This window comes from Phyllopteryx taeniolatus, chromosome 18 (assembly GCF_024500385.1).
Source record: "Phyllopteryx taeniolatus isolate TA_2022b chromosome 18, UOR_Ptae_1.2, whole genome shotgun sequence".
Lineage (NCBI taxonomy): Eukaryota > Metazoa > Chordata > Actinopteri > Syngnathiformes > Syngnathidae > Phyllopteryx > Phyllopteryx taeniolatus.
Window position 1 is genome coordinate 10,141,588 of NC_084519.1, and position 25,838 is coordinate 10,167,425.

The 25,838-nt window shown below is 38.8% G+C and overlaps 1 protein-coding gene across 20 annotated transcripts in view; it reads left to right on the forward strand.

The window, feature by feature from the left end:
• Positions 1-25,838, forward strand: part of ptprk (protein tyrosine phosphatase receptor type K) — a 98,405-nt gene that overhangs the window by 41,281 nt on the left and 31,286 nt on the right. For all 20 annotated transcript variants that reach the window (XR_009785559.1, XM_061755011.1, XM_061755012.1 and 17 more), the window contains 8 exons: positions 5,333-5,493; positions 5,743-5,794; positions 5,876-5,934; positions 9,500-9,581; positions 10,871-10,986; positions 11,574-11,748; positions 18,861-18,973; positions 19,141-19,321. Coding sequence is in view for 19 of the 20 variants with exons in the window: in XM_061755011.1 (XP_061610995.1) it covers positions 5,333-5,493; positions 5,743-5,794; positions 5,876-5,934; positions 9,500-9,581; positions 10,871-10,986; positions 11,574-11,748; positions 18,861-18,973; positions 19,141-19,321 (939 nt within the window). In the remaining variant the exon portion in view is untranslated. The remainder of the gene's footprint in view (positions 1-5,332; positions 5,494-5,742; positions 5,795-5,875; positions 5,935-9,499; positions 9,582-10,870; positions 10,987-11,573; positions 11,749-18,860; positions 18,974-19,140; positions 19,322-25,838) is intronic.

Consider the following 25,838-nt stretch of genomic DNA (forward strand, 5'->3'; position numbering starts at 1 on the left):
GATGCAATTCTGAGACTACACAATTGAAAAGGCAACTTTTCTCCATTTACAAATATATTAAGCTATTTGCTGGCCATCAAATGCAGCAGGAGGCATGACTGATCATAAGAACATCTAAAGTGACAGCTTTGGCTTTGGAGAAATTCTGCTACCGCAAAATTGGCCGAAGCAACCAATCAACCAACCAATGGCCAAAAAAAAATTCTAATTTAGCAACATGAATTTTCATATTGTTTCGGTTATAATGTTGGACTTTTAACCAGGGCCCGATAAGGGGATATTTTTGTGATATTTTTTGTTTGTCTCACGAGTAAATCATCATCAGACAATGCTTCTACTCACACTCCCTCTTTCTCCTCAGTAATCTTTTTTTTTTTTCATGATGGTGATGATGAGGGGGGAATTAAATTTCTCTGCCTGAGGGCTGAGGGTCTAATTAAGAACAGGAGGTCATTAATCAAAAGAGGATAACAGGGAAGGTTGCCTACTTTACAATGTTAAAAATGAGATGTTTTAACCAAAAACACGCATGCAATGTTGAGTAGTAGCTTGGCATGCAAAAAAAAAAAAGCAGTAGATCAAATCCCTTCAGTAAAACACAGCCATTTTCAAGTCCTTTCCTATTCTCCTCTCTCACATCTCACTCATTTCTGCTCTTCTGCTGAGAAAGATTATGACTTTGTTACCATGACAATGTGATGCTGTTGTTTATCGTTATTGCTTATCATTGTGAAAGCCCCAACCTCCCTGACATTTAGATAAAGGCTCAGGCTCTTGACAATGTTTTTTGCCACGAAACACATTTTCCCCTCCTGTGTATTTCGGGGCATGCTTGTGCAAATGATGAAGATGCTTGCCTCGTGGTGTCACTACTGAAAAGAAAGATTCGAAAGCTTGAAGAGGTTAATTGAAAGCAGTCCAGATACCAGTTACTAAAACACTAGACTAGAACAAGATACAAGGGCTTTCAAAACGATTATTCATAAGGAAATAATTTTAAAAGTGGTCCACCATTATAGGGTCAAACAAACAGTTATCATAAAACTCTTTAACTCTACAGACAATGCTTTAAGTAACATTCTAACATTCATTCGATTGTCAAGGAAGAAGTGGATTGCCACAAAGAGGAAACGGGTGAGAATAAAGGAGAATGGTGGATATTTTGAGAGTCTGTTGGGAATGATCAATCGCCCGCCTATTAGCTGACTGCGCTCATACATTTCGGGTACATTATATATAAATTAGAAATATAGTTATGTTTGTAAAACACAAATTTTATATATATATATATATATATATATATACTGGGTCTTGATAACATTTTTTGAAAACTTGTGTATTTTCCCATATTCAGATCGCCGTATCTTTTGAAATACGTTAATAATTGAGGTAATCCTCTGACACTAGCTAATGTATGCCTTGTGGCATTATTCTGATGCCTCCCTTGATTTATAGCGTGGAGGAAATCCATAATTTGAAATGACTGGTGCTAAAAAAAAAAAAAAAAAGCCATTGAAAAGCAAACGACACATCCATTTTTTTGTATGACTGTTTCAAAATTTTCCCTAAAACATTTTGGATTTTGAATTTTGAATTCTGTCACCTCATGGGCGTGGGACTTTAAAGGTTCTATTGAATGGAAGTTGCATATTTACATAAACAGCCCAGGAACTTCCGTCACACCAAACTTTGCACTTCCAGCAGAAAAGGAATTGTTGTTGTCTCTGTTACTTGTTGGCTTGTAAAAGTAAACTCCAATGTCCAGAAACTTCCACCTGATGCAGATCGATCAGCTAAATTTCACAGAATTAACAAATTGTCACAAATGGCTATGCTCATCCCTACTTTGTATATTAGTAGTTCAATTGTTATTTAACAGTCATTTGGTTGTTCATGCCACAATAGTATTCTTGATTCTTTAAATCCCACATTGATCTGTCCTAGTTATCAATTGCCATTTATGCTTGCGGCCACATTGAGCAGTGCTGAAAGGGTTTTGGCAGTATTTCCAATAGTGATAGAACTCATCCATGTAATCGCCACGGGGGTTGGTGTTGGCACATGCTGCCATGGCGTGGTTGGGTGCTGCGTCGGCTGGCATCGTGTGCACTGTGCCAGTTGAACGTTCACGGACAGGGACTGTGTGAGTCACTGGACTAAAGTAGAGACTATTGACTCATGATGTTGTCAGCGAGCTCCACTTCAAACGCATTTGGCTTCTTCACGTCTCTTTTTGTCATCTGTGGAGGAGGAGGGAACAGGCTTATAAATGCAATAGCGCTGATTACTTGTCTACTGAGCATCGTTTCATCAATTTCTTAAAAATATATTTTAGGGGAAATGCCATAATTCTACACGATGGCATTGCACATTTGAGCTAAGAATATAGGATTAAGAGTTGTTGCATGCCTGTAGCTTTTAATTAACAACTTGTGTTTAAAATCATAGATAAATTATGTATGGTTGGGGTATTTTAAGGCTAAATATTGCTTACCATTCTGGATCTAATTTGAACAGGTGCACGAAATAAAACATAACTTTTACCAACAGGAGTGTGTTATTATTACATTGAAGAAAGTCGTCTTCTGTCTTAACTCCACTGTTGCTGCTGTGATGTGACATATCTGGGTCTTAAGTCTGTCTCGGGGGTATTTTTAGCCTTGTTACTTTGTGTCGTCATTCCATTAGTGTCCATATTCGACATTGGCAGTTCAAAGACAGCAGCCATCTAAGAAACTGGCAGATATCTGGTGTCACAATGTCTGTTCTTTAGTTTCATTTTGTCAGGCTTTTTGTCATGGTTTTGCCAAAGGTAAGGTCTGATGTTGTCACACAGCAGGGCCGGGGAACCTTTTTTCCTATCAGGGGCCATTTATCTTTAGAATTGCGTTGTGGGCCAGATCAAATGCTGTTGGGGGCCGTATATGCCGCTTGGGCCATTGGTTACACACCCCTGTTATATAGCATTGCTAGCAATGATAATGTAGCTGAACTATTCACCCATCCATTTTCTATAACGCTTGTCCTCATTAGGTTTGCAGGTGAGCTATAGTCTATCACCAGCTAATCACAGGCTGCATAGAGACAAACAACCATTCGCACCGACAGAAACTTCAGTCTTCAATAAACCTAACATACTGTACATGGGGAGAACACGCTAATTCCACACGGGAAGGCCAGAGCCAAGATATAAACTTCAGAACTTTTAACTCAGACGTGCTAAGCAATATTCCAACATTCTGCCATCATTGCGCCCTATGATAATGTATTTTGTAGATTATTCCTCCAATCTTTATTTAGTAAACTTGAGTTTTATTGCATTTTTGTCTACATCCCCTGAAGTTGGGACAAGCCAAGGGCCAACCAAAATATATTCTTTTACCTGCTAAAAAGTTGCCATAATTTAGTTTTGGCAGGCAGTGATAGGATTACCTGAAACGTTACATCTTCCCATGAAATGTGGTATGACATATCTGGGACTCTGACTGATACATATATTTTTAGCTAGCACACAGTCTTGGCATCTTCAATCCACCTCGTGTCACTGTCTGAGTATCAGTTTGATCCCAGAAGGAACAGCAGTGACACCTATTGCATGTTTGTGTAAGAGAGACTAATATTAGAGTGTTTCTGAGAGGTCCTTTACCGGTCCTTGTGGATGCCGTCCAGTTTGGATGAAGTCAGACTGCTTCCTGCTGGTGGCTCTCATACGCAAGTAGGATTATTCGTTAAAATAAGTGCCAACGAGAGACACGACTGTTGGTGTGTGTACAGAGAAGAGATGAAACGAGAAGGGCAAGTGATTGGCACATAGTGCATGTAGGTGTTTCAATGCAGATGTGTTTGTGTGCACCAATTCAAAATGTGCTACTGTTTGCCCTTTTATTCTTGTGGAGAACAATATATTCTCACTGTAGATTAGCTGAACAATGACAGATAATCATTACTCTCCTATAGCCAATTGTAGCATTTGTATTGGGCATATTCTAACTGGCAAATAGAATTAACTGGCTAGAATGAAGTATTGTGTTTACACAATTGGAGCACAGATGGAATGTTTTATAAGGCATTGTGTGTGTGCTGAAGGCATCAATGGATATATTCAATATTAGCGAAACCTATAAAACGTCTGAATTGAATAGTCAACAAATGTATTGCATATATTCAGAATTTATTTTTAATTTTTTGCGTATGGGTCCATTTTGAAGACATTTTCATACGGGAGATTATAGTGGAGATTCAAGTGTCACATTTCATCGTATTTCACTGCAGAAATTACTGTTAAGCTCTAAACTGATGATTGCACCATCTGGATCAGTTCTGTCATCACTACATATGTTTTTCCAATAGTTACCTACTATAAATACCATGTATAATAGGATGCACATTTGACTAAATTTCCTTGATCAACAACGAAGGAAAGGACCATGAATTAATACTAGAACAGCTATATCTGAATGTTCTGAACTCTTGTGTCAACGCCATTGTTGTATTGAACAAAATGCTGTCCAACGAAAGGTGCCATAGCTTCATGGCTGTAGCTCAATTTCCGATAGTTGACGTCATGCCGTTCTTTTGAAAGCAAACGAGTGAATCAACAGCATCTTTGCCAGATGTAGCAAAGTCATGCACTCGGCTAAATTGCTTCAAGATGAGACTCTACAGAATTCTTTATGGGCAATTAATCAATTATTCAAGTATTATGCCCATCCCCAATGAGCATCCTTCACAACAATTTAACCCAAATACTTAATAAGGTTAATACAAGAAAGTTCAACTACTTGTACATGTTGAAACATGTTTCTGCTGGCTGAAGCTGGATTAAGTTATCAATGCATAATATAAACTCAAATATTTGTTCAATAAAACAAATTTTTCGCTTACTCTGGCCCTCACAGCCACAAATACAGCCTCTGACACGTTTTTTCTTGTTGTGTGTTACTAACCTGCTGAGAAAGGCCCAAAGTAGTTGAAAGAGGTGCTTGTTACTGTGTGCTAAGACCAAATGAAATGAGAGGAGACGAAAACAGATGGGTGTTGACAACAATTGAAAAGAAAACTACTGGCTCAAAATGCTTTTGAAAGTCTAAAATGGATGGGCAAGAAGGGGGATCAATTCCCAGGGGGCTCTCGCAGTAAATCTTCAAAGATAATTGTAAGTATGGGTTTCTGTTATGGCCACATTCAAAAGTTTCAGTTTCTTGAGCAAAAACACACACACAGAGACGACAGAGGTTTAAAAGAGGAAACAAACTACATTTGCTTGATGGGTGCATTTGAGTATAGTCAAATCAATAGATCAAACCTTAACGCATGATGTACTTCTGTTCAGGTTCCTACATGTATGTGGACGTGTCTCAGTATGAAGTTGGGGAGAAGGCCAGGTTTCAGCTCCCATTGATGAAGGAGAATGACACGCACTGCATTGACTTCAACTATCTACTCACCAGCGCTGATGGCTCCAGTCCCGGTACACTCAATGTCCTAGTGAAGGTACTGACTTAATTAGATATATTTTTTCTTTTCTTTTATACATTCACATTATTTTGTGAAAATATATCATCATTACTGTATGTGGAAATTGTTTGAAATAATTCTTAACAGTAATTATTCTACACTGTCAACCATAGTGTGTTGATCTTTTTGCAAGATGGGTAAAAGAATTCATCAATTCATCTCAATGTACCGGTAACTGCATTTAAAAAGTAGTTTTGAAACTGTTTCCCTTCCTAATGACTCCAGGTTAACAAAGGTCCCCTGGCCAACCCTATATGGAATGTAACATCGTACACTGGTAACGACTCTACCACCAATCAAATTCTCCTGTGATTAACTTTTCTTACACCATTCACCTCTGACTTTTGTGACTTTTCAGGTAAAGACTGGCTAAAGGCTGAACTGGCGGTCTCCACCTTTTGGCCCAACGAATATCAGGTGAACACCCTCCTCCTTAACCACAAACAGCTGCGTTTGCATGCAGTTCCCTTATTCTGTGTGATAAAAAGTATTGGCACACCTTGCCATGACACCTACAGGAAGGGAAAACAATATTGTGTTGTTCTTTGTGGCTTTCACTGTTTTGAAAAGGCCTTCTAAAAAATGTTCGCATGTAATTATATTTTTTATTTTATTTTTTTTTTTTTTTTAAATCCCCAATGAACTGACCAAAAATTTGACACGACACACAGAAGAGTATTGTTAACAAGACTGCCAAACCAGAATGAATGAAACAAATTGCAAGGTATGTGAAATCAGGCTTCAAAATGATCAAGAATTGATTGCATTTGGTACTAATACAATGGGGGGAGGGCCGACTCATGCTCGGTGCCCAGCTTGCTTTCATATGGCCACAGTTTTAGCCACACCCAAAAAATCTGGACAACTGAGGTGGTGAAAAATAGTTGAATGCATCTCAAACTCACTAAATTGTTCGCAGTCTTTTCAGCACTTACCTTCAAACATATTTAATGTATTTGGGGGGGGGCGAAAATGACTTTACTGGGTCTTTAAAAGTTACACCAAGTGAAGCGTCAATATTGCACCATTTGAATGACCAGACCGTCCAAGTCAAAGAGATGCATAACCGGAACTCCAACACATTTACTTGAATTATGTCTTTTTTGCTGTCAAGTCAATCTGGATAACGGATAATGCCTTGATATGACTGAAATCGTATTCTTGGCTGTTAACGTGGCCTTGTCCAAACGTCAATTCATTAATAATATAAAAATAATAATCAATAAGTGTGCCCACAGACTTTTACTTTAGAGTTCACATGGACACGCAGACACTAAACACAACTTGAAAAACAAACAGCTCATCCTGTGAGGCAGGCTGCTGATTTATTTGTGTTGACTGAGGCTCAGGAGGTGACGATCAGGCAAGAAAGACGTAGTGAGAAGCGATTGGGGTGACTGCGTGCATGTACGTCCAGATGCATTTGTGTCAGGAAGTTGGATACCGCTGCTTTATCTTTTTTTTGGGGGGGGGGGGATAAGACAGTCTAACTAAAACTATTACGATATTCACACTGGAGTAGTTTAACCCAGTTATCTGTATATTTTTACAATTTTATAGGTCACAGTGGGTATGGTCTGTGCCTGTCTAAATAGTTGTAGGGTGTTGTTGACATGCGTGTAGCAGATGAATGTCAGTGTCAGGGCATGCACGCACACTTCCTGATTAATATATGCACCCGTGGGACTCAATCACACTACTGTAAAGTGAAGGGTGGAAGAATCTGCCAAATGACCCATCTGGTGCCCCCCATACCCCTCGGTGACTGTGAGAGGAGAAAGCTGGCATGAAACACACGTGTCAACACGTTCTAATTGAAAGTAATCAATTCTTGTTTGCTGAGGGCTTATGGAGGTTTTTCAGGGTATCAAGCAGGTTCTTGGGTCTGAGGTTATGACGGCAACATCTCATGTTCAAACACGCTTCTTTCCGTTGGCATTTAAGCTTGCATGGTAAGTGTAGGTGCACACCCACACAGCACAAATGATAGATTTCACTGATTGTATTAATTTTATTTGTGACCATCTAAAGTAATTTTGGTACTTTTTAACTTCTACAGAATCTTTGACAATAATGACATGACTTTCGCCACCATCATCAAAACACTTATCTCCTCACAGATCACCGTCGCAAAGTAGTTTTGCTCAAGTGAGCCATTAGAATTACTTGTAGTCCAGACAGCTGTGAAACCATGCTTAGTGACAGGATGTGAGCAGACCAGCTAGGTTCTTTTTTTTTTAAGCTGGTTTGACATCTTATTAAAAGCTCACTCCAGTTATTATTATGTATGTTAGTATAACAGTGCACTTTACAGAAAAGAAACGTGGTACAGGTAATAATCAGTAATCATATCAAAGTATTTCAAGTGGACTGATTGCTGTGAGCAACGTAGGAAGAATGATGGGATAGATTGGCAGTGGAGGGTGGAACATGTCACGGGGAAACAGTTCATGGATACTCTCGCGGTTGATTAATGACAGCAACTGGTTTTCCCTCTCTTGTTCTGAAAGCAGCCCTCTGTCATGTTTTCAACACTGTGTTCCTAAACACTGGGAGCAAACGCATGTAAGTGAGAGTGTAAGAAAAGGAGAAATGATTAAAATTTACACCCAAAGTACATTAACTGAAAGAGGTGGTAAAGCCTGCTAGTAATTGTCTTAATTTAATTTTGACCACAATACTATCCCTGGCCTAGTCGTTACCACGTCTGCCTCAGTCGAGAGGGGTAAATTGCTTTTCTATGCATACCCACGTTTCCTCCCACATTCCCCCCCAAAAAAAGGTCTGGTTAATTGAAGACGCAAAATTGATCTGCCCTGTGATTGGCTGGTGACCAGTCCAGTGTGGACCCTGCCTCTCGCTCAAAGTCACGAAGGATAGGCATCATCTACATGTGACCCTAAAGAGGAGAAGCAGTATAGAAGATAGATGGTTGCTACATGGTTACTGGATGCATTACTACAAGGGTGGACACTTAAAATGGACACATACACTCGCTATAAGACAGTAGGGCCATGTGAAGAAAGATAATAGAGTAAAAATAAAATATATTAAAAACGTTTTGGTGCATAAAAAAAATCCTCAAAATAATGTTCTGTTGCAGTGTTTCCGGTACGACCATTTTATTTTCCAAATACACCATAATGAGAAAGGAAATGACTTAACTTCTAGTGTACTTGACTACATATCGTGTTTTAAAAAGTGAATAGCGTCTCAGTAGGCATAGAATGTGTCAAATTGGAGGTCACATTGGAAAAAAAGAAACGCAAGAATGAAATGAAATGGGAAAGGATAATGACAGAGGGTTGGGAGTGGAATGAGAAGCACATAAATATAGGTTTCATTCTACACTCCTATTGCAGTGGCGTCTATTATTTTGTTTGTTTGTTTTTTTTATCATTTATCTGTCAGGCATTTTTATGTGTACCAAAGGAGATTACTGTGGTTCAACAGGAAGAAACATAATCTTGGAGGGTTGTTGGACTGAATATATGAATCCAAACAGCAGACAGGTAGTAATATTCTTATCTATACCTCCTAAGGGGGTCTCACAAATTTCATCTTGTTGCAACTTTACCTAGATCTATCGCTTTGAAATGTAAATAGCAACAGACCCGGAATCTAATAACAAAGGTTTTGCCAGCATCTTTGAATCAGAAGTACAATATTTTTTTCTTTTTTTTGTTTTTACAAGAATTACTGTAATTATAAATACTGTAAATTGGAACCTCCAAAGTCGAACAAAACTAATTTAAGTGCAAACCGAACCATTTAAAAATGGAATTACTTTAAATAAAGTACAAGTACACACTCTTTGAAGAAACCTGACAGACATACTGGAGAGGTAACAAGAAGAGGTTTACAATACTCGCCTTGTGGCGTGTTATAGGCTCTGCTGGGGTTAATTGAAGTTTTCTACCGTGTCATTTCTCCTCTGCTATGTGGTACAAGCCTAACACAATTTTTTCCCCCCTGTCCACAGGTCATATTTGAAGCGGAGGTTTCGGACAGGAAAACCGGCTTCATCGTTATAGATGACATTCAGGTGCTCAGCTACCCATGCGGTGAGTCATTAGCATGCCAGCAATTAGTCGTAGTTCGCTGAGTCGACGCTTATAGCTTCGGCCACTAATTAGACTGAACCGGGGATGGTTTTTGTCACAGTTGAGCGGACAGATAAGTGGGAATGAGTAGAAGGTGACTTGGAAGAAGGGGGGGATGCGGCAAGAGGAGACAAGTTGTAGTAAAGGAGAGAAATAAAACACAGGAGTAACGACTGCAAGATGGGGGGAGAGAGAAACTGGGATGAGGGACCGAAGAGAGTGAAGCGGGAAATGAAACGGTATTAGGTCAATCATGGAGAGAAGAGATTCTGACCACTCAGCGCTCTTTCTCTTAATACACACACCCGCGCGCGCGCACACGCAGTGAACAGTAGCTGTCTTGTCCTGCGCTGACAGGAAAGTGATGAGGGTCGCGCTCCTTTTTAAATTCATGTTGCGTTCCAGAGCTCTTTCTCTCCTCGGTGTTTCCGCGCTGCCAGAGGCCTCCTCCTAAACCACTTGTGCGGCTGTGTGAGTTCATCTAAAGCCGTAGACAGGCGTCTGCAGGGTGCAAACGTAGGAATAAAAACAATTATAGCCATGTTTCGGCATCTGTCTACTTGCAGCATTGACACATTTTAGCACGGCCTGACTTCTAATAGATACTATTGATTTTAAGTCATAATATGAAAATGTACACTGCATCGCAGTTATCACCGGCTCTGAGGTTGTCAAAATGTGTCGGTAAAGTGACCTGGAAGTGGTGTGAATATTAAGAGAGGAGCAACTCTCAATAGAGAGAAGCAACTTCCACAGTGGATGCATTCATTCTCACAGCTGCAATTCTCTATACACACACACGCACAGGTTTGTGTGTGTACGTCTTTGTGTGTGTGTGTGCGTGTGTTTGTGTGTGTGTTTTCAGCTGTTATCTATGATTGCAATCACCTCCCTAGAATAAAAATAGCCTCACAGCCTCTTTGGGGGTTCAAAAGGCTTATTCCATACCTTAGTGTGGTGCTTAAGTATTAGAAACTGTGACATTGGCGACAGTGATCTTACCAGCCAGTGGCAATGTTGGGCTCAAGTTCCTTCTGAATCCTCTAAAATCTAATCGTACTAATAGTGAACATATCGCTGCGGGCTAGTAAATGTCTTAAAATGTATACATTGTTTGTACCTGTGCTGCCCCTGTCTGGAAACAGTGTGCTCTCCACTGAAAGCAAAAGTAGCCAAACATAACTGAAAGTTGCAAAGGTTTAAGCTATAATGTAGCCTGTATCTATTGCTTTTTATTTTGTTTTCTTCAGATAAATCCCCTCATTTCCTGCGCCTGGGAGATGTGGAGGTAAACGCCGGTCAGAACGCCACCTTTCAGTGTATCGCCACTGGGCGAGATACATCCAACAATAAGCTTTGGCTTCAGGTAAAGACGCACATAAAAATCGTTTTGGATGTATTTGTGAAATCGTCACGCAGCGCAAGAAGACGCCTAGTTAATGGTGCACTCTTTTTCATTTGAAGGTTTTATATTTATGGTTTAGGAGTGTTTTTCATTCAAATATTTACTATAATTAGGACTTCATTATTTATTTCTGCGTTAGTAATGGAATTCCATTATAAACCGTACTCTATACCTTCCTAAACCAGGCACATGGATGCTGCATTGGTGGTTAATGGATAAAGTGTGTTAAAAATATGTAAATGACAAGTGTAAACAGAATCTATTGAACACACATGCACACACACAATATACAGTAACACACATATAAAGCGAACACTGTTCATTCATGGAATAGTAAATCGACAATTACACCCCAGGCCATACGTAATGGCAGCTAACACGATTAAGACTTTAATAGCCGTTGATTTCATTACAGCTCTATTGTGGTCATGACCTTCAAACCTGCTGTCAGTGAGGATGATGTGTGTGTGTGTGTGGGGGGGGATTTCAGCCCCGACACCTTGATCAAGACAGTTAACCCTTTGCCTGTTCCCATCTCTGCGCTATAGCGGCGAAACGGAGAAGATATCCCCGTTTCTCAGAGGAAGAGCATCAACCACCGAAGATTCGCCGCCTCATTCCATCTCAACGAAGTCACCAATCAGGATCAAGATCTTTATCGCTGCGTCACCCAGTCGGAGCGTGGCTCGGGGGTGTCCAACTTCGCAGGTCTTATTGTCAGAGGTGAGGGTTTATTGAAAATTGGTGTCCAAGGGTGCTGCATATGCTAACATTTTTAAATGAGTAGAAAAGAGCAAAACTAGAATCAAGTCAGGGCAATCCTGATCTAGCACAGTACCAATACATTCGGGGTGGATATATATATGAATGAGTTAGTTAGTTAGTTAGTTAGTTGAGACAGATACGCATTTGGCCGATTGCATGGAATCTGTAGTTATCTAGGCAAAATGTAGTGGAGTCCGGCTGTGGTTTGAAATTGGCTATAGAGCTTTTCCGAGCCTAGCTGAGCCTCACTGCTATGTAACAATGCAAAACGGCTCTCTGACAGATACATTTTCAGAAATAGGAAGATGACAAAAGAGTTACTTGGTTGTGTAATCACACTGTGTAGGTGGGCAGGCACTCCAGAGAGACCCAAGTATTGGTTTACAAGCAATTAAAAGACGCATTTTTCCTTTTAAGGTCAAAGAACAACAACATGGCATCAGTTATGGGAAGTTGAGCTGTAGCTACTCCTCTGGGCAGCATTATTCTGATCAATACAATACTGGCATGGAAACAGAAATTCATAACGTTCATAATATAACACATAACATATAATAAATTAACCCTGTAATCGATCAGTGAAAGGTTGTACATGTAGTCAAATGCCTAATCCCTAATCTACACCATCACATGCAACCAACTCTTGCACGAAGGACCTCCTTGGTGAAAGTAACCCAAAAATGTAAAGATGCGTTTTGAATATAACCTATCAATCACTCTTACATTCGCGGACCAAACCACAGTAATGTTACCATTTTCTTACATGGAACTCAAGACTGGCATACAGCTATCTTTGCCTGATAGAGTACATCCAGCACAATATTGAATAACGGGGCCAAGGACCGTGTGAGTGTTTGTGTGTGGTGGGTGTGTGTATGCGCATGCTTTATCTGTCATGTGCAGTTGACATGTGGTTAATAAGGTGTCAGCGACGTGTTTGCCCCAAGATTCTTTATTCATTCACATTGAATAGCTCACATCTTCAGATTATCTCCCAGGGAGGGCATAGAAACACACAGGCTAAAGGCGAGAGACATTCTGGAGTGACAGAAATGGGGGAGGCGAGTAGAATAGACGTAGAGAGGGTGAAAAAATGTGAAATGTAAATAGTCAGCTCATTATCCAAACAATATACCCATATCAGAATGAGGACTATGTCTGAATATATACACAGAGGAACGGTCTCATATTTATTATTCTGCATATGATATGGGAGCAGCGGAAAAAACACGATGAATATGAATATTAACTAACACAGATGAATATGAATATTAACTAACACAGATAACATAGCTTTTCCAATGTCCATCACAGTGCTTTAACTTTGTGGCAACAAGCAAGATTAAGTCGACTCCCAAGGAAGAGTGACATACATTTAAGCCTTCAGATCGTGGCCAAATATGCACTTAAATTATTTTATTTGTTGAGTGAAGAAAATAACACAAAAAGGTGGCAAAGAAGAAGTGTTGAAAGGAAAATATTTGCACCTTTCTGAAGGATCCTGGCAACTTCTACAGTATATGCATCCTTGAGAGGAGGATATCCCAAACTTCAGGAATTAAAATGCCACTGGATAGTCATCGTAAAAAGTTTTATCTTTTGTGTGTGTGTGTGTGATCATCATAACACAGCTTCTTGCAGTCTTTTGCCAGTATTTTACCCACCAAAATAATCAGTAATCATAATCCACCAAAAAAAAAAAAAAAAACAATAGCCGCTGTATAGCCAGTAATTATAACCTTAACTTTATATGGAAAAATCCGAAACAAGAAACAAAACAGACGACACAAGTTGATGGTGTTTTCATATAAATACCATTTTTTAATGTTTTTTTTCTTCAATATGTGACAGAGGTAAAAAACTATACTTAAAAACAACAACAACAAATCTAAGTGAGCCACACAGCAGGGAGTCTGTTGTCTAATCATGACTGACAGTCATTCGAATGATGATAATGATGAAAATACATTCAACCTCTGAAAGTGCATTGTATGCCTGAAATCAAGGTGCTCTTTCAAGCTGCGCAAAGATGCATGCTCTAAGGGATATAAGCAAAAAAAAAAAAATATTAATCCCATCTGGATGTGGGAAAGGTATCACAATAAAAAAATTATAGAGGCTTGTGTGAATGTGGAAGGGGAGCCACTTCATGTTTGTTTATTAGGAATATCAAGACGAGAAGCAGAGGGAAATCAAAGAAATATCGGGAAAAAAATGTACCTTTAAAAAATATGCACAGTTTTATGCAGGATATATGGACAGAAGTAAACTGCATTAATGACTTGTTTACGCTCGGCATCTTAATATTCATCTCCGATTTAAATATATATCCCATTGTGAAATCGGCAAAGGGAGTTTGGGGAAATTAAGCTGGGAGAAATGAATCTATGCTTATCTGGGAAAACAGATGAAAAGAACAAAGGTGCGTTCCCAGATATGACTTGTATACATAAAAAATGTTCAGCAGTGGGACATTGATGCAGCTTTCATTTCCAGAGGCTGCAAGTGGTCCGCTGGGTGACTGTGAGATTGCCTGCAAGCAGGTACACACAAGCCCAGTCCACAGATATTTATGTAGATGACAGAGATGAGCCATTATCTGCTCCCCCGTGTGTGTGTGCGTATGTGTGCGTGCGTGCGCGCGCGCGCGCGTGCGTGCCAGGGCTGTCAAGATTAGAGCCAAGAACACATTTTTACTGGCACAAATGCATGATGGGAGATCTGACGTGGGATTCCCACATCACTCCGGTGTAGATGTTTTTGTCTTTTGCAAGCAGGGAGAATGACAAACATTTTGTTTAGCAAGTCATTTGTTGACAGCTTTTATGTTTGTTCATCAATCGTGTGTTCAATTTAGCTCACAAAATGTCTTACTATAAATTGCTTGCTTGAACTTGTGGGGAAAAGTAGGAAAACAGGTAAATAATGTCACTACCCACAGGCATTGATGGTAGCATAATAGTTAGGCTAATAAACATTGAAAGGTTACAACAAAGTTGGAGAGAAGGAAAAAAAAAGTAAATTTCATGTAAATAGCCATAATCTTATGAGAAAAATGTCAATGTTACAGGGAAAGCGTCAGGATGTTCTGACAAAACTTGCAATGTTAAAAGAATAATGTCATGATGTTACAAGACAAAGTCAGTTATGAGAATCACGTCATAATCCTATGGGAAAAAAGTCAGAATGTTAACAGGATAAATTGCAACATTTAGATAATAAAGATGCAATGTTGTGAGGATAAAGGCATAATGTTACAAGAATAAAGTTATACATTTATGACAGTAAAGTTACAACGTTACGAGAAAAAGTGGTAATGTTAGCAGAATTAAGACTAAAGTCAAAATGTTACAAAAATTATGTTTTTGAGGAAAAACATCAAATTTTGATGAGAACATTTAGAATGTTACAAGAAAAAAGTCAGAATGTTCTGAGAATAAACTCAGAATGTGACAGGAGTAAAGTTGGAATGTTGCAAAAATGAACTTGGGGTGTTTCGAGACTGAAGCGAAAATGTGATGAAAATAGTCAACTTTTATGAGAATAAAGTCGGAATGTTTTGAAAAAAGCATTGCTTATGTTATGAGAATAATGTCAACTGTATGAGAAAAAATTCTAAAGGGAAAAATGTGCAATGTTAGAATGAGAGTTAAGTGGTAATGCACAAGAATATAGTTAGAATGTTATGATGATGAATACAAATCACAATGTTGTGAGGAAATAACTGAAGAAAAAAAGTCACAATCCTATGAGAAGAATGTGACAATGACCTAGTTCTAGTCCTTTTTTTGTAGATTGTGATGTCACCAGCAATCATCTTTATTCTCTTAAATTGTTTTAAAATCATACTGCAATTTTGCACCGTGTACACACAGCCCCAGTCCACAGATCAGAATCAGAATCAGAATCATCTTTATTTGCCAAGTATGTCCAAAACACACAAGGAATTTGTCTCCGGTAGTTGTATTTATGTAGATGACAGAGATGAGACATTATCAGCTCCACCGTGTGTGTGTGTGCGAGTGTATGTGTGTGTGTTATCAAACAATAAGAAAGTGAAAGAAATGGTTATATATATATTAGTGTACAGTGTATGTTTGTGTTTGTCAGTAGTTGTTTTGTCAGAGTGCTGCGCTAATAAAGTCTTGCCCTCTGGTTCCTGCAGTGACAGAGCACATCATCATGACACACACACACACACACACACACACACACACACACACTGCAATGCCAGCTTGCATTATACACAAGCCATGGCCCAAAAAGATCCTGCAATATTATTGTCACACGCACGCACACATGCAAACTTGAATCCATACAGCTGTCCTTTACCTGTATTGGAATACTTCTAAATGTTGTTTGTACTCTTATAATCTGAAACGTGTTTGCTCATCCAAGTGATCGTGACAGCTGGAGCTCCAGGTGCTTCAAGAGTGGAGGGAATCTTTGCGCTCTCCAATTGTTGATCCATCACCGCTATGCGCACATCCTCTGATGTTGTGGAGGTCGCATGTCCTCCAGTGCATCCAGAGTGATGTCAGCAGTGCTTTGTGGAAACTTAACTTTATTGACAAGGTTGCTGACTTTGGACGCTGATGGCTCGTGGGCTCAAGTCAACAACACTGTTGTACTGTTTTACTCTGTTTTTCCTGCTTATCCTAGTTGTGCTTTTTTTTCTTCCGTTTTTATCCTTAAGTCGTAGCCTTCTTTCTTTTATCCTTATTTTGTTGCTTTTCAATGTTATTCTTTCTTTTCTTTTTTCAGATTTTTCTTTTACACTTTCCTTCAATTCCGTCATTCTTTATTCTGTTCCCTTTTCTCTGTTCTGCTTCCCTTTGTTCTTTCTTTTTTATTATCATTTCTTGTTTGTTCTTATTTATCTTTAGAATTTGTATCAATTTGAATCAATTTAATTCCTTTTCCCTTTTTCTGTGTTAGAAAAACAAATTAGATTAAATTGCTTTTCTAATTTTTCTTTCAGTTTCTGATTTCTGTTTTGGTCTTCTGATTGGGAAGAAAATCTAATCACGTTGGAAGGAATTTAGAGAAAAGTTGAAAGACGAATGAAATAAGGAAAAAATAATCTGCAGAATAATTAGAGAAAAGAATACATTAAGAAATTCTGGAATTAGTGACAAAAGGAGGGCAAGAGTTAAGATAAGAAGGGAGGAAGTCTTCTGTCTTTGTTTCACTCCAAGAATCATTAAATGAATCATGCGATGACATTTTGCCAGTATTTGTTTACTTATTATCATTTACATGTGACCCCAAAACTGATTCACACATGATTAATAATACAAAAGTGTGTGACAACAAACCCATCTCACCACATCAACACCATTGATGATTTGTTATGTTTTTAGGGCAACTGTACAAATGTCAAATAATGAAAAAAGGCTGAAAATCAAAAGCAAGAAACCAACTTCAGCACTGCTTTCTCTGGCGTCACATGATGACCCACTTAAATATCTTAATGTTTTATTTTTTTTGTCTGTGTTTTAGATTAGTCACTAGGTTTTTAAGTAACACACAAAGTTGCATTCAGGATAACGCACAGAAGATTAAACTGTTTTAATGCATGAATACTTTTGATTTTATTACCTATTTTATTGTCATCTTGTTTTTTATTTGACGCCGTCGCGGGCTGACACTTTGCTGACGTCATCAGTTTTCAGAAGTAGCTTCAACATTCATTATATGAATTCAAGCCTGCACACTGTCAAACTGCAGTGTTTCATGTGTTGCTAAAGAGACGTCTTTTCAGCCTGACAGCCGCATTCAGCACACATTCAAATGCACTGTAACACAAACATAAACAAACGTGCATATGCACACAGGGAGAAGAGATGTGATGGAAGTGCGTGGTGTTATTAAAAGTAGTGCTAAAACAGTGAACCCACGCATACACACGCACACCAACACACAATTTTCTTTTGATTAGGCTGCAGAACAATCACATTTTTCTGTAAAGACAGTGAGCGAGACAGATGGAATCTATTTGATTTACTGAAGGTGAGTTAGATGTGCATATGTGTGTGTGCCGGGGGTATTTTTTCACATTTAGTTTTTGAGGTACAGGGTGTCAATTCGATGGTTTATTAATACTAGTAATTAGGGATAGGCGAGTACTGATACCAGGGGTCGGTATCATTTCAACGTAATGGGTACTCGTGAAGGGTGCCGATAACAGCCACAATACAAATACTGAGGAAAGAAAAATCTGACATTCTGTAAGTCCTTCTCGCCAGTAGTTGGCGCTACACTGCGGCAGGTTCGACATCGCTGAATCATCATGTGCGTCAGAAAGAGGTATTTTCTTAAAATTATGTCATTGCGTTAAAAAATAAAAAACATGCTTGAGAAATGCCATGTGTTATACAGTGTCAATAAATACAGCATTATTACCTTTGTAAAGGCACATTACATTTGATGATGCAGGTCAACTTATGATTTGATTATTTAAAACCATTAAAAAATGGTAGAATAAATCACAACATTAGCCACATTAGCCATCTATGTAGCCACTACTGTTGTTCAAAGCCTTTTCGATTTCATCGACTGAATATATATAGAAGATAGTCTTTTGATGAGCTGCATCTTCAAAAGGTTGCGCTTGCTTTAATATTATGATTATAATTCAATGCAGCTATACACTAAGCCAAGGAAACTCAACCGATGCATAAAACATCACATCTACTATCTGCCGTTTGAAATTAAAAGAAAATAAAAAAAGATCAATTTAGCACAGTTTAGTGAGGAACAACCAGTACAGACAATGGATGGATGGATAGTTAAACATACTGATAAATCATTGTAAAATCTAATCAGATCAAGTAATTAGTTGTGTGTGTAAGCGCTTGACAGCTAAAAGTATCTTGCCCTCGCTGACATCTGTGGTCTCTCTTGGTGCTCTTGTTTGAATTATGTTGCACTTTTTATCACTGCGACTACAGTACATCCCCAGATTCTCCTTTTTCTTTTGTTACCTTATTTTAGTGTGTTCTGTCATTCCCATGTGACTCTCTGAAGCTTTCTTTATGTTGATCCTATTCATTGTTTTCTCTCCGCAGAGCCTCCACACCCCATAGCCCCACCGCAGCTGCTCGGCGTTGGGCCTACCTACCTGCTGATTCAGCTCAATGCCAATTCCATTTTTGGAGATGGCCCTATTATACTTAAAGAGGTTTGTACTGGCTTATTTAAGTTATTGTGTATTTATTTTTATTTTTTGCTTAGTGAATCTGTAACCAAGCTTTTGTATCAGAATCCAGATATTTTCAAAACAGAAATCAACACAAAAATATATTTCTTATAGCTCATGTTGAATTACTGAACATGAATTTTCCAAAGGTGGAGTACCGTATGACATCAGGCAGTTGGATAGAGACTCATGCAGTCAACTCCCCGAACTATAAGTTATGGCATCTCGACCCAGACACCGAGTACGAGATCCGAGTCTTGCTCACTCGACCAGGAGAGGGCGGGACAGGCAAATCCGGACCACCGCTGATTACACGGACCAAGTGTGCAGGTAGGAAACAATGGAAAATACATATTCAACATATGTACATGCACATTCATTTATAGTATGTAAGCAAGTGAATTGAAGTTTACTCTAAATATACTGTATATGATACAAGTTTCCTTGTGCCTACTACTGCACTTAATTTTGCCTGAATTACGGCAAGACACGATTAGAGATGAAATAGGATCATCATTTCATATCACGAACAAAATGATCAAGATTATCAATGATATTATATATTTTATTATTATAAGAAATGTAAAACAAACAAAATTACAGATACACACACCAAAATCCTTTCAAAATGTTTGATGTTGAATCCAAAAAATGTCATCAGCTGCCCTATGTACTGCTGTAAACAGCAAGAGCAAAGTGAAATGAACACCCCATAACTATGCAGGACAATAGTGATACTGTAATTTCTTGTGTATAATGCACATTTTTTCCCCTCCAAAAAATGTGAAAAGTCAATAGTGCGCATTACACATAGGTATAGGAGAAAATGGAAAAAAAAACTTTCCAATTTCATAAATGTATGCCATCATCTACAGTTTAGGAAAAAGCTGTACACTTTCATTCCAAAATGCCACCGCCCCCTAGAGGTTAAGAGAAAGGTGTACACTTTCATTCATTCTAATATGCCACCGTCACCTAGTGGATATGAAAAAGGTGTACCCTACACTTCCATTCCAATATGACAGGGGGTACGTATGACTGCATATATCTACAGTTGTGCTCATAAGTTTTCATACCCTGGCAGAATTTGTGAAATATTTATATATTTATATATCATATTTTTTAAATATGACTAATGACTGAACAACCACCATCATTCATTTCTTTATGGTTATGTTTTGTTTAATGATAATGCTTTTCTGAAATGCTTGACTGTTTAATTTGAATTCCATTAAAATAAAATTAAATGCCTTTCGCCTGGCCCTTCATGTTTTCTTTAAAGAATTGTACACATCTTACAAATTCTGCTTTGGTAATCAAACAAATGAGCACCACTGTGTGTTTTATCATTTACTAAATAAAAGTAGGGCTGTGAACTTTCAAAATAAGAGCACGTAAATAAAAAGAAAGTATTATGTGTTATGTATTATGAAGTGCTTCACTTCAGAATAATTCTTTGAAAAATACAGATACATCGTTTTGATCATAAGGGTAGAAGCAAAATCATGCATTGTAAAAATGCATTATACATAGGTAGAAGGGTTTTCCAGAATTTTGAGGTCAACTTTGGGGGTGCGTATTATACATGGGTGCGCATTATGCACGAGAAATTGTGGTATATAATAGTGGTGGGATATAAATTTAATGAACGCAATCCTAATAAGTGGTATTTTTAATAAAGAGTAATCATAGCAATATAATTTCAGGCTGACCATATTCGCGGAGCAGTACGTCCTAAATTCAAGCTGGCTATATTTAAACCCAAATTACTTTTTGTCAACTCAAGTGCATTTATCCAGTTGTTAGTCATTCATGCTTGAGGCTCCAGACTGGGCTTTATCTGCTTGTTAAGGGCTGACGTCAGGGATACCTGCACCTCAGGGCTAATTCCTCATTTTCCCTCCTGTGTGTAAATGAGTGGACACAGACACTGGTTATGGCACACCTAGCTCCACCTATGATGAGGTGGCAGCTTGCGGTTTGGATTGGGAAGGGTTAACATTTTCCGCTCTGACTACAGGAATCTTGAGTCTTCAAAAGACTCCAATAACACCACAAAAGTCAGCAAACTCATCGCATGTCACTTTTTGAAAAAGAGTCACTGGAATTAGCAACACTCCGTCACACTCTATCACACTTGGCCCTTAAAGGGACTGACTACGCACAGTACACAACACAAACCCCCCTAATACCGTAAGATAATAAACATTTGAAACAGTAAATATAACCGTTGATATCTTATCACATGCAAAATTTGTCATAATCAATTATTATGCCCTTCTCTGCAACAAACAAGCACAATCACATACATTTTCACAATGTATTTACTTAAGGATTGATATTCGTTTGTGCATCTAGCGTCAAAACTCACTCTTAGACTTGCTCCAGCTTCATGCCTTTCACATCACCCCTCTCTTCTCTTTCTTCATTCCATATTATTCTCTCGGTGGATCAATAGACAGAGGGCACAAACTCTGTCTGACATTTGTCGAAATAAACGTGTGAAATAAAAACACAGCTGGCCTGGGGGAGAGGCACAGAGCGAGGGAGACTCAGAAGAAAAGCAATTAGAAACAGAATGATGCGGCAGTGATGGGAGATGATGAAAATACACAGGAGTGAAAGTGCGCATGCGGCGAGAGGGGAGTGAGAATGATGAAACTTGTGAAGGAAAATGAAAAACAGATAAAAATTCATAACTGCAGGGCCTGACTGATGTCCGCCAACTGATGTTTATGTGTGTGTGGGTGCGTGTTATTGCCTGTGTTTATTGAAAGTGAGGGACTTCTTACACGCGACTCGTGTATTGAGTAGTTTCCTTTTGGACGGAGTGGAAATTCATCTTCTTGTGACTCACAGGTTTGCGTGAACGATGGTAATCATTGTAATCTATACCATGTGTGGCTATCAGTCCAACAGCATACAATGGAGTAATGAATTCACTTGAAATGAACCCCTTTGTCCACTAAGTAGAAGACATTTGTGGAGCTTGTTGTAAGAATTATTGCTGAGAGGTGCAGTATTTGACTGCATGAATGCGTCCTCAGGTCAAATATGAATTCCCACTTGGATAGATATCAACTTTTTATAAACCATAAATAAGAAATAGTTCCTTGATGATCTACAGGTGGATAATACAGTAAACTCCCATTAGTCATGGGGGTTACATTTCAGACCCAACCGCAATAGGTGAAAATAGACTTTTTTTTTTTTTTGGGAGGTTTTACCCCACCCACATGCTTTACATATGTATAGAAAATACTGTGCGGATTGTAGTGTTTGTGTACATGTACAGTATGTGCCGAGCAGGGCCTGGTTGGGTGGCGTGAGACGGCGAATCTGTGTGTGAGTGTCACAACGATATGTGGCTAAAAGCAGCTTCTATTTGAGTGTTTGTATTTTAACTGTTCTCTCGGCCTTCAATAAACGGCCGAAAAGTGCATCGGCTCTCCATTCCCACTTACGAGGGTGTTACAGTAAGTACTTTAAAATGCTAAAAAAGCAATCGCTTGAAAAAGTGATATAGTGGTGGTGCGAACGATGAGCCGCGATATACCAGGCAAACACTGTAGTCAGGCCTGTCAACTGACATCCCCTAACGATGCACTTTACTACTACAACTGAATCGCGAAAGTCAATACAATTCGTTCTGGAACGTTGGTCAACCTTTTGATTTGTTAAGATCAGATTTAGAAAATACATTTCCACAAAGTAACAAACATAAAAATGTTGCATTTCAAAGTCCAGTTGTTGGCATTATAAACCCTTTGTACAGGCAATATTGAAAGTTACATTCTTAATTTCTTAATGGTCTGAAGGTAAAAAGGTGGTTTACCATTGTCAACGTAAAACATTAAAACAGGCGTAATGTGATTTGTGTAGCAGATGTACCTCATGCCTCTCATTTTTGAAAACATTTTTAATTTGCTCAAATGTGAAAAGAAGGTAACTCCCACAAAAACGCAGACTATACAGGAGCATCGATGAACTAGTTTGCACAGCCACTTAAGAAAAAGTCATCCATGGCACAAGAACGTATTCTTACTCACTGTTTCTTCATTTAATTGTTTTGAATTTATGGTTTAGAAGTTTTTCTATACAAATATTTACGGTAATTATGACTTTACTACTGTATTAGTGTTGTTTAGCAAATAGACGACAGTGCCGGAGGAACAGACCCTCTGTATTCGCACTGACCACTAGGTGAAGTGTAGATTTAAAGTAGCATTTTACAATTCTTAATTGTCAGTGTAAAAAGAAGTTGAAGAAGACTGTTAGTCAAAACAATGAAACTTTGTGCTTGGTCAAATTGTACAATATTTAGAAGTTCCACTGCATCCTCAACAAGGATGACAGATGTGAACGAGCTAAGGATTAGTTGATTTGCATTGAAGTGATTTGACTGAACAAATCTTTTCCCTACCCAAAGCCACCCCTGACATCATCATCAAATGTCGCGTTGAAGGAGTACATGAAACGGGGAGTAGCGTATTCCATATGCTAAACAGCATGCTTTCTGACTTTAATATTGAAATTATGTCACACCGTTTTTTTTTTTTGTGAGCATACGGACAAATGCACACAAACGCCCCTGGATGTGGAATTGTGCTTGTATGCATCCTGGTGCACACAATCCAGTAGGAATGTTATTTAAATGGTAATGACGCCTTTGCTTTCTCTGTTTGGTTAAATTTGTCTGATCCCACCACCTGTAGATTACTGAATATGTAACACAAAACCTTAAAGGCAAACACATGTAAAAGATGGACAGATAAAACTCTTAATACGCAACTATATAATATAATAATAGTTGAGTCGAGTACCAATTAAGTTAATTATATACCGTCACAAATGTTGAGATGACAGTAATTATTCCATCTTCATGGCAATTTTTCTTCATTTTATATCTTTGCTCCTTTTTGTGCCCCACACACCAATTTTCTCGATTTTCCCTCTGCGGTGATTTATTACTCTTGTCGGAAGAGTGAAAAATAATAGAGTTGGCGTGAAGAGTTTGTAGTTGATGAAGTGGCTTTTAATCCAAGAGCCTGAACCTCCAAAGTGTCTTGGTGTGAGCTGGGTTTGTCAAAAACACACACAGCCATCAACATAAATTCATGCTAGGAAGGATTCACACACACACATGCACACAGACACACAAAGTACAGGTGAGTTGCAGTATTTTTGCTATTGCGGCACAAGCTCAGCATCACATGGATTAATGAAAAATTTGAAGCGCACAAGTCGCATATCTCTTCACACAAGCACATATACCAGGACCACACACAATATATCACTTGTGCTTCTTTATAGTTGAGTCTGCAGTCAGGTTTTTTCCGTTAAAAGTCCTTTAAAAAGCAGCCATAACATTTGCACTTTACTCTCCGGATATGCTCTACTTTTAAATCATTTTCTGCCGGCGGAATTAAATCTGTCCCGGGGCATAGCATTGTGCTATTTGATCAGAAAACACATCTAAGATCAACTAAGTGGCTTTTTAATTTATAAATGAGCATTTCATTTTTCCTTATCTCAGCTGAGTCATTCTACTGTTGACCTCTTGAAGGCTGTCCTAATTACACACAATATAATCAATCCCTGCCGAGGCAAATGTGGATGAAAGCTTGCAAGTGCAAATCTGCATCTTTAGGGCCCACAGAGAGCAGAGATGTTTAGGAGAGTGGGCCTTAAACGGAATGAGTGACTTTTGTTTCTTCCTCGTGACAGTGGAAGGATTACCAAGAACTAATTGGACAGATTAACTTGGATTTGGCTGCATCTCCCGTCAACCCTTTCTGCTTCCTCCCACTCTCATCCTCTCTCGCGATTTTCTTCAAAAGCACTTTTATTCTATGGGCCTCTGGCTGCATACATCCTGGCTTCTCTCTCTGGTTTCTGTTGAGAGAATTTTGTTTTTTATCCTTAGTGTCTTTCATTCCACCACCTTTGTTTTCTGTTTTTTATACCAACCACTGGGTTCGGCTGATATGACGCCCGCCGTCCTTAGTGTTATTGTTGGGTGTTTATTGGTATTGTTGTTTTCCAAAGCTCCCGACTGTGGAGAACAAAGCCTTTTAGTTCCAACATGAATCCAACTGTTTGTCTGTTTACCGGAGGAGGGGAAAGGGACAAGGCGGCCTCTGTAGTTTTCCATTGGACCAGGTCCCGTATGACTTTGGCCACTTTCCAGACGAGTTATCGTCTCTCTGCGTTCCTCCTCCTGTTGTCTTTCGTTCCTTTTCCCACCCTCCTCTTTCCTACACTCCCATTATCTTTTCTTTGCTCCCTCTTGCCTCAGTTTAATTTCCTCTCTTAAATGACTGTTTTTTCTTTCCTTTGAGTAAATAGACATGGGTGAGAAGCATTATGGGTTGGAAAATAAGAGGCGGTTCGCATTTTAGATTGTGTTCCTCGTTTGGTTTGGTTAGAATGAACACAAGCGTGAATGCTATCTTCTGAACTCTTGGTGCGCACCAAACAGGCGGATCAAGACCACTTGGGGAGGTGGCTTACAAGTGAACTTTGGTATAGTTGGGTTCACTTCAGCTCAAGTGTGACCCCTACATGAACCAAGCACATAAACCAGTGTTAAAATGACTGCATACGGAAATTATGTATCTGGAACTGCTGTCTTCCTCTCTCTCTCTCTCTCTCTCTCTCTCTGTGTGTGTGTGTGTGTGTGCGTGTGTGTGTGTGTGTGTGTGTGTGCGCGTGTGTGTGTGTGAGACAGAGAAAGAGAGAGAGAGAGAGATTTGTCAAATACATTTTTAAAGCCTTTCATGACATCTCAGGTGTTAAAACAATAAAATAAGAGCCATATCAAATCCAACAGGCTGCATTTTTGCTT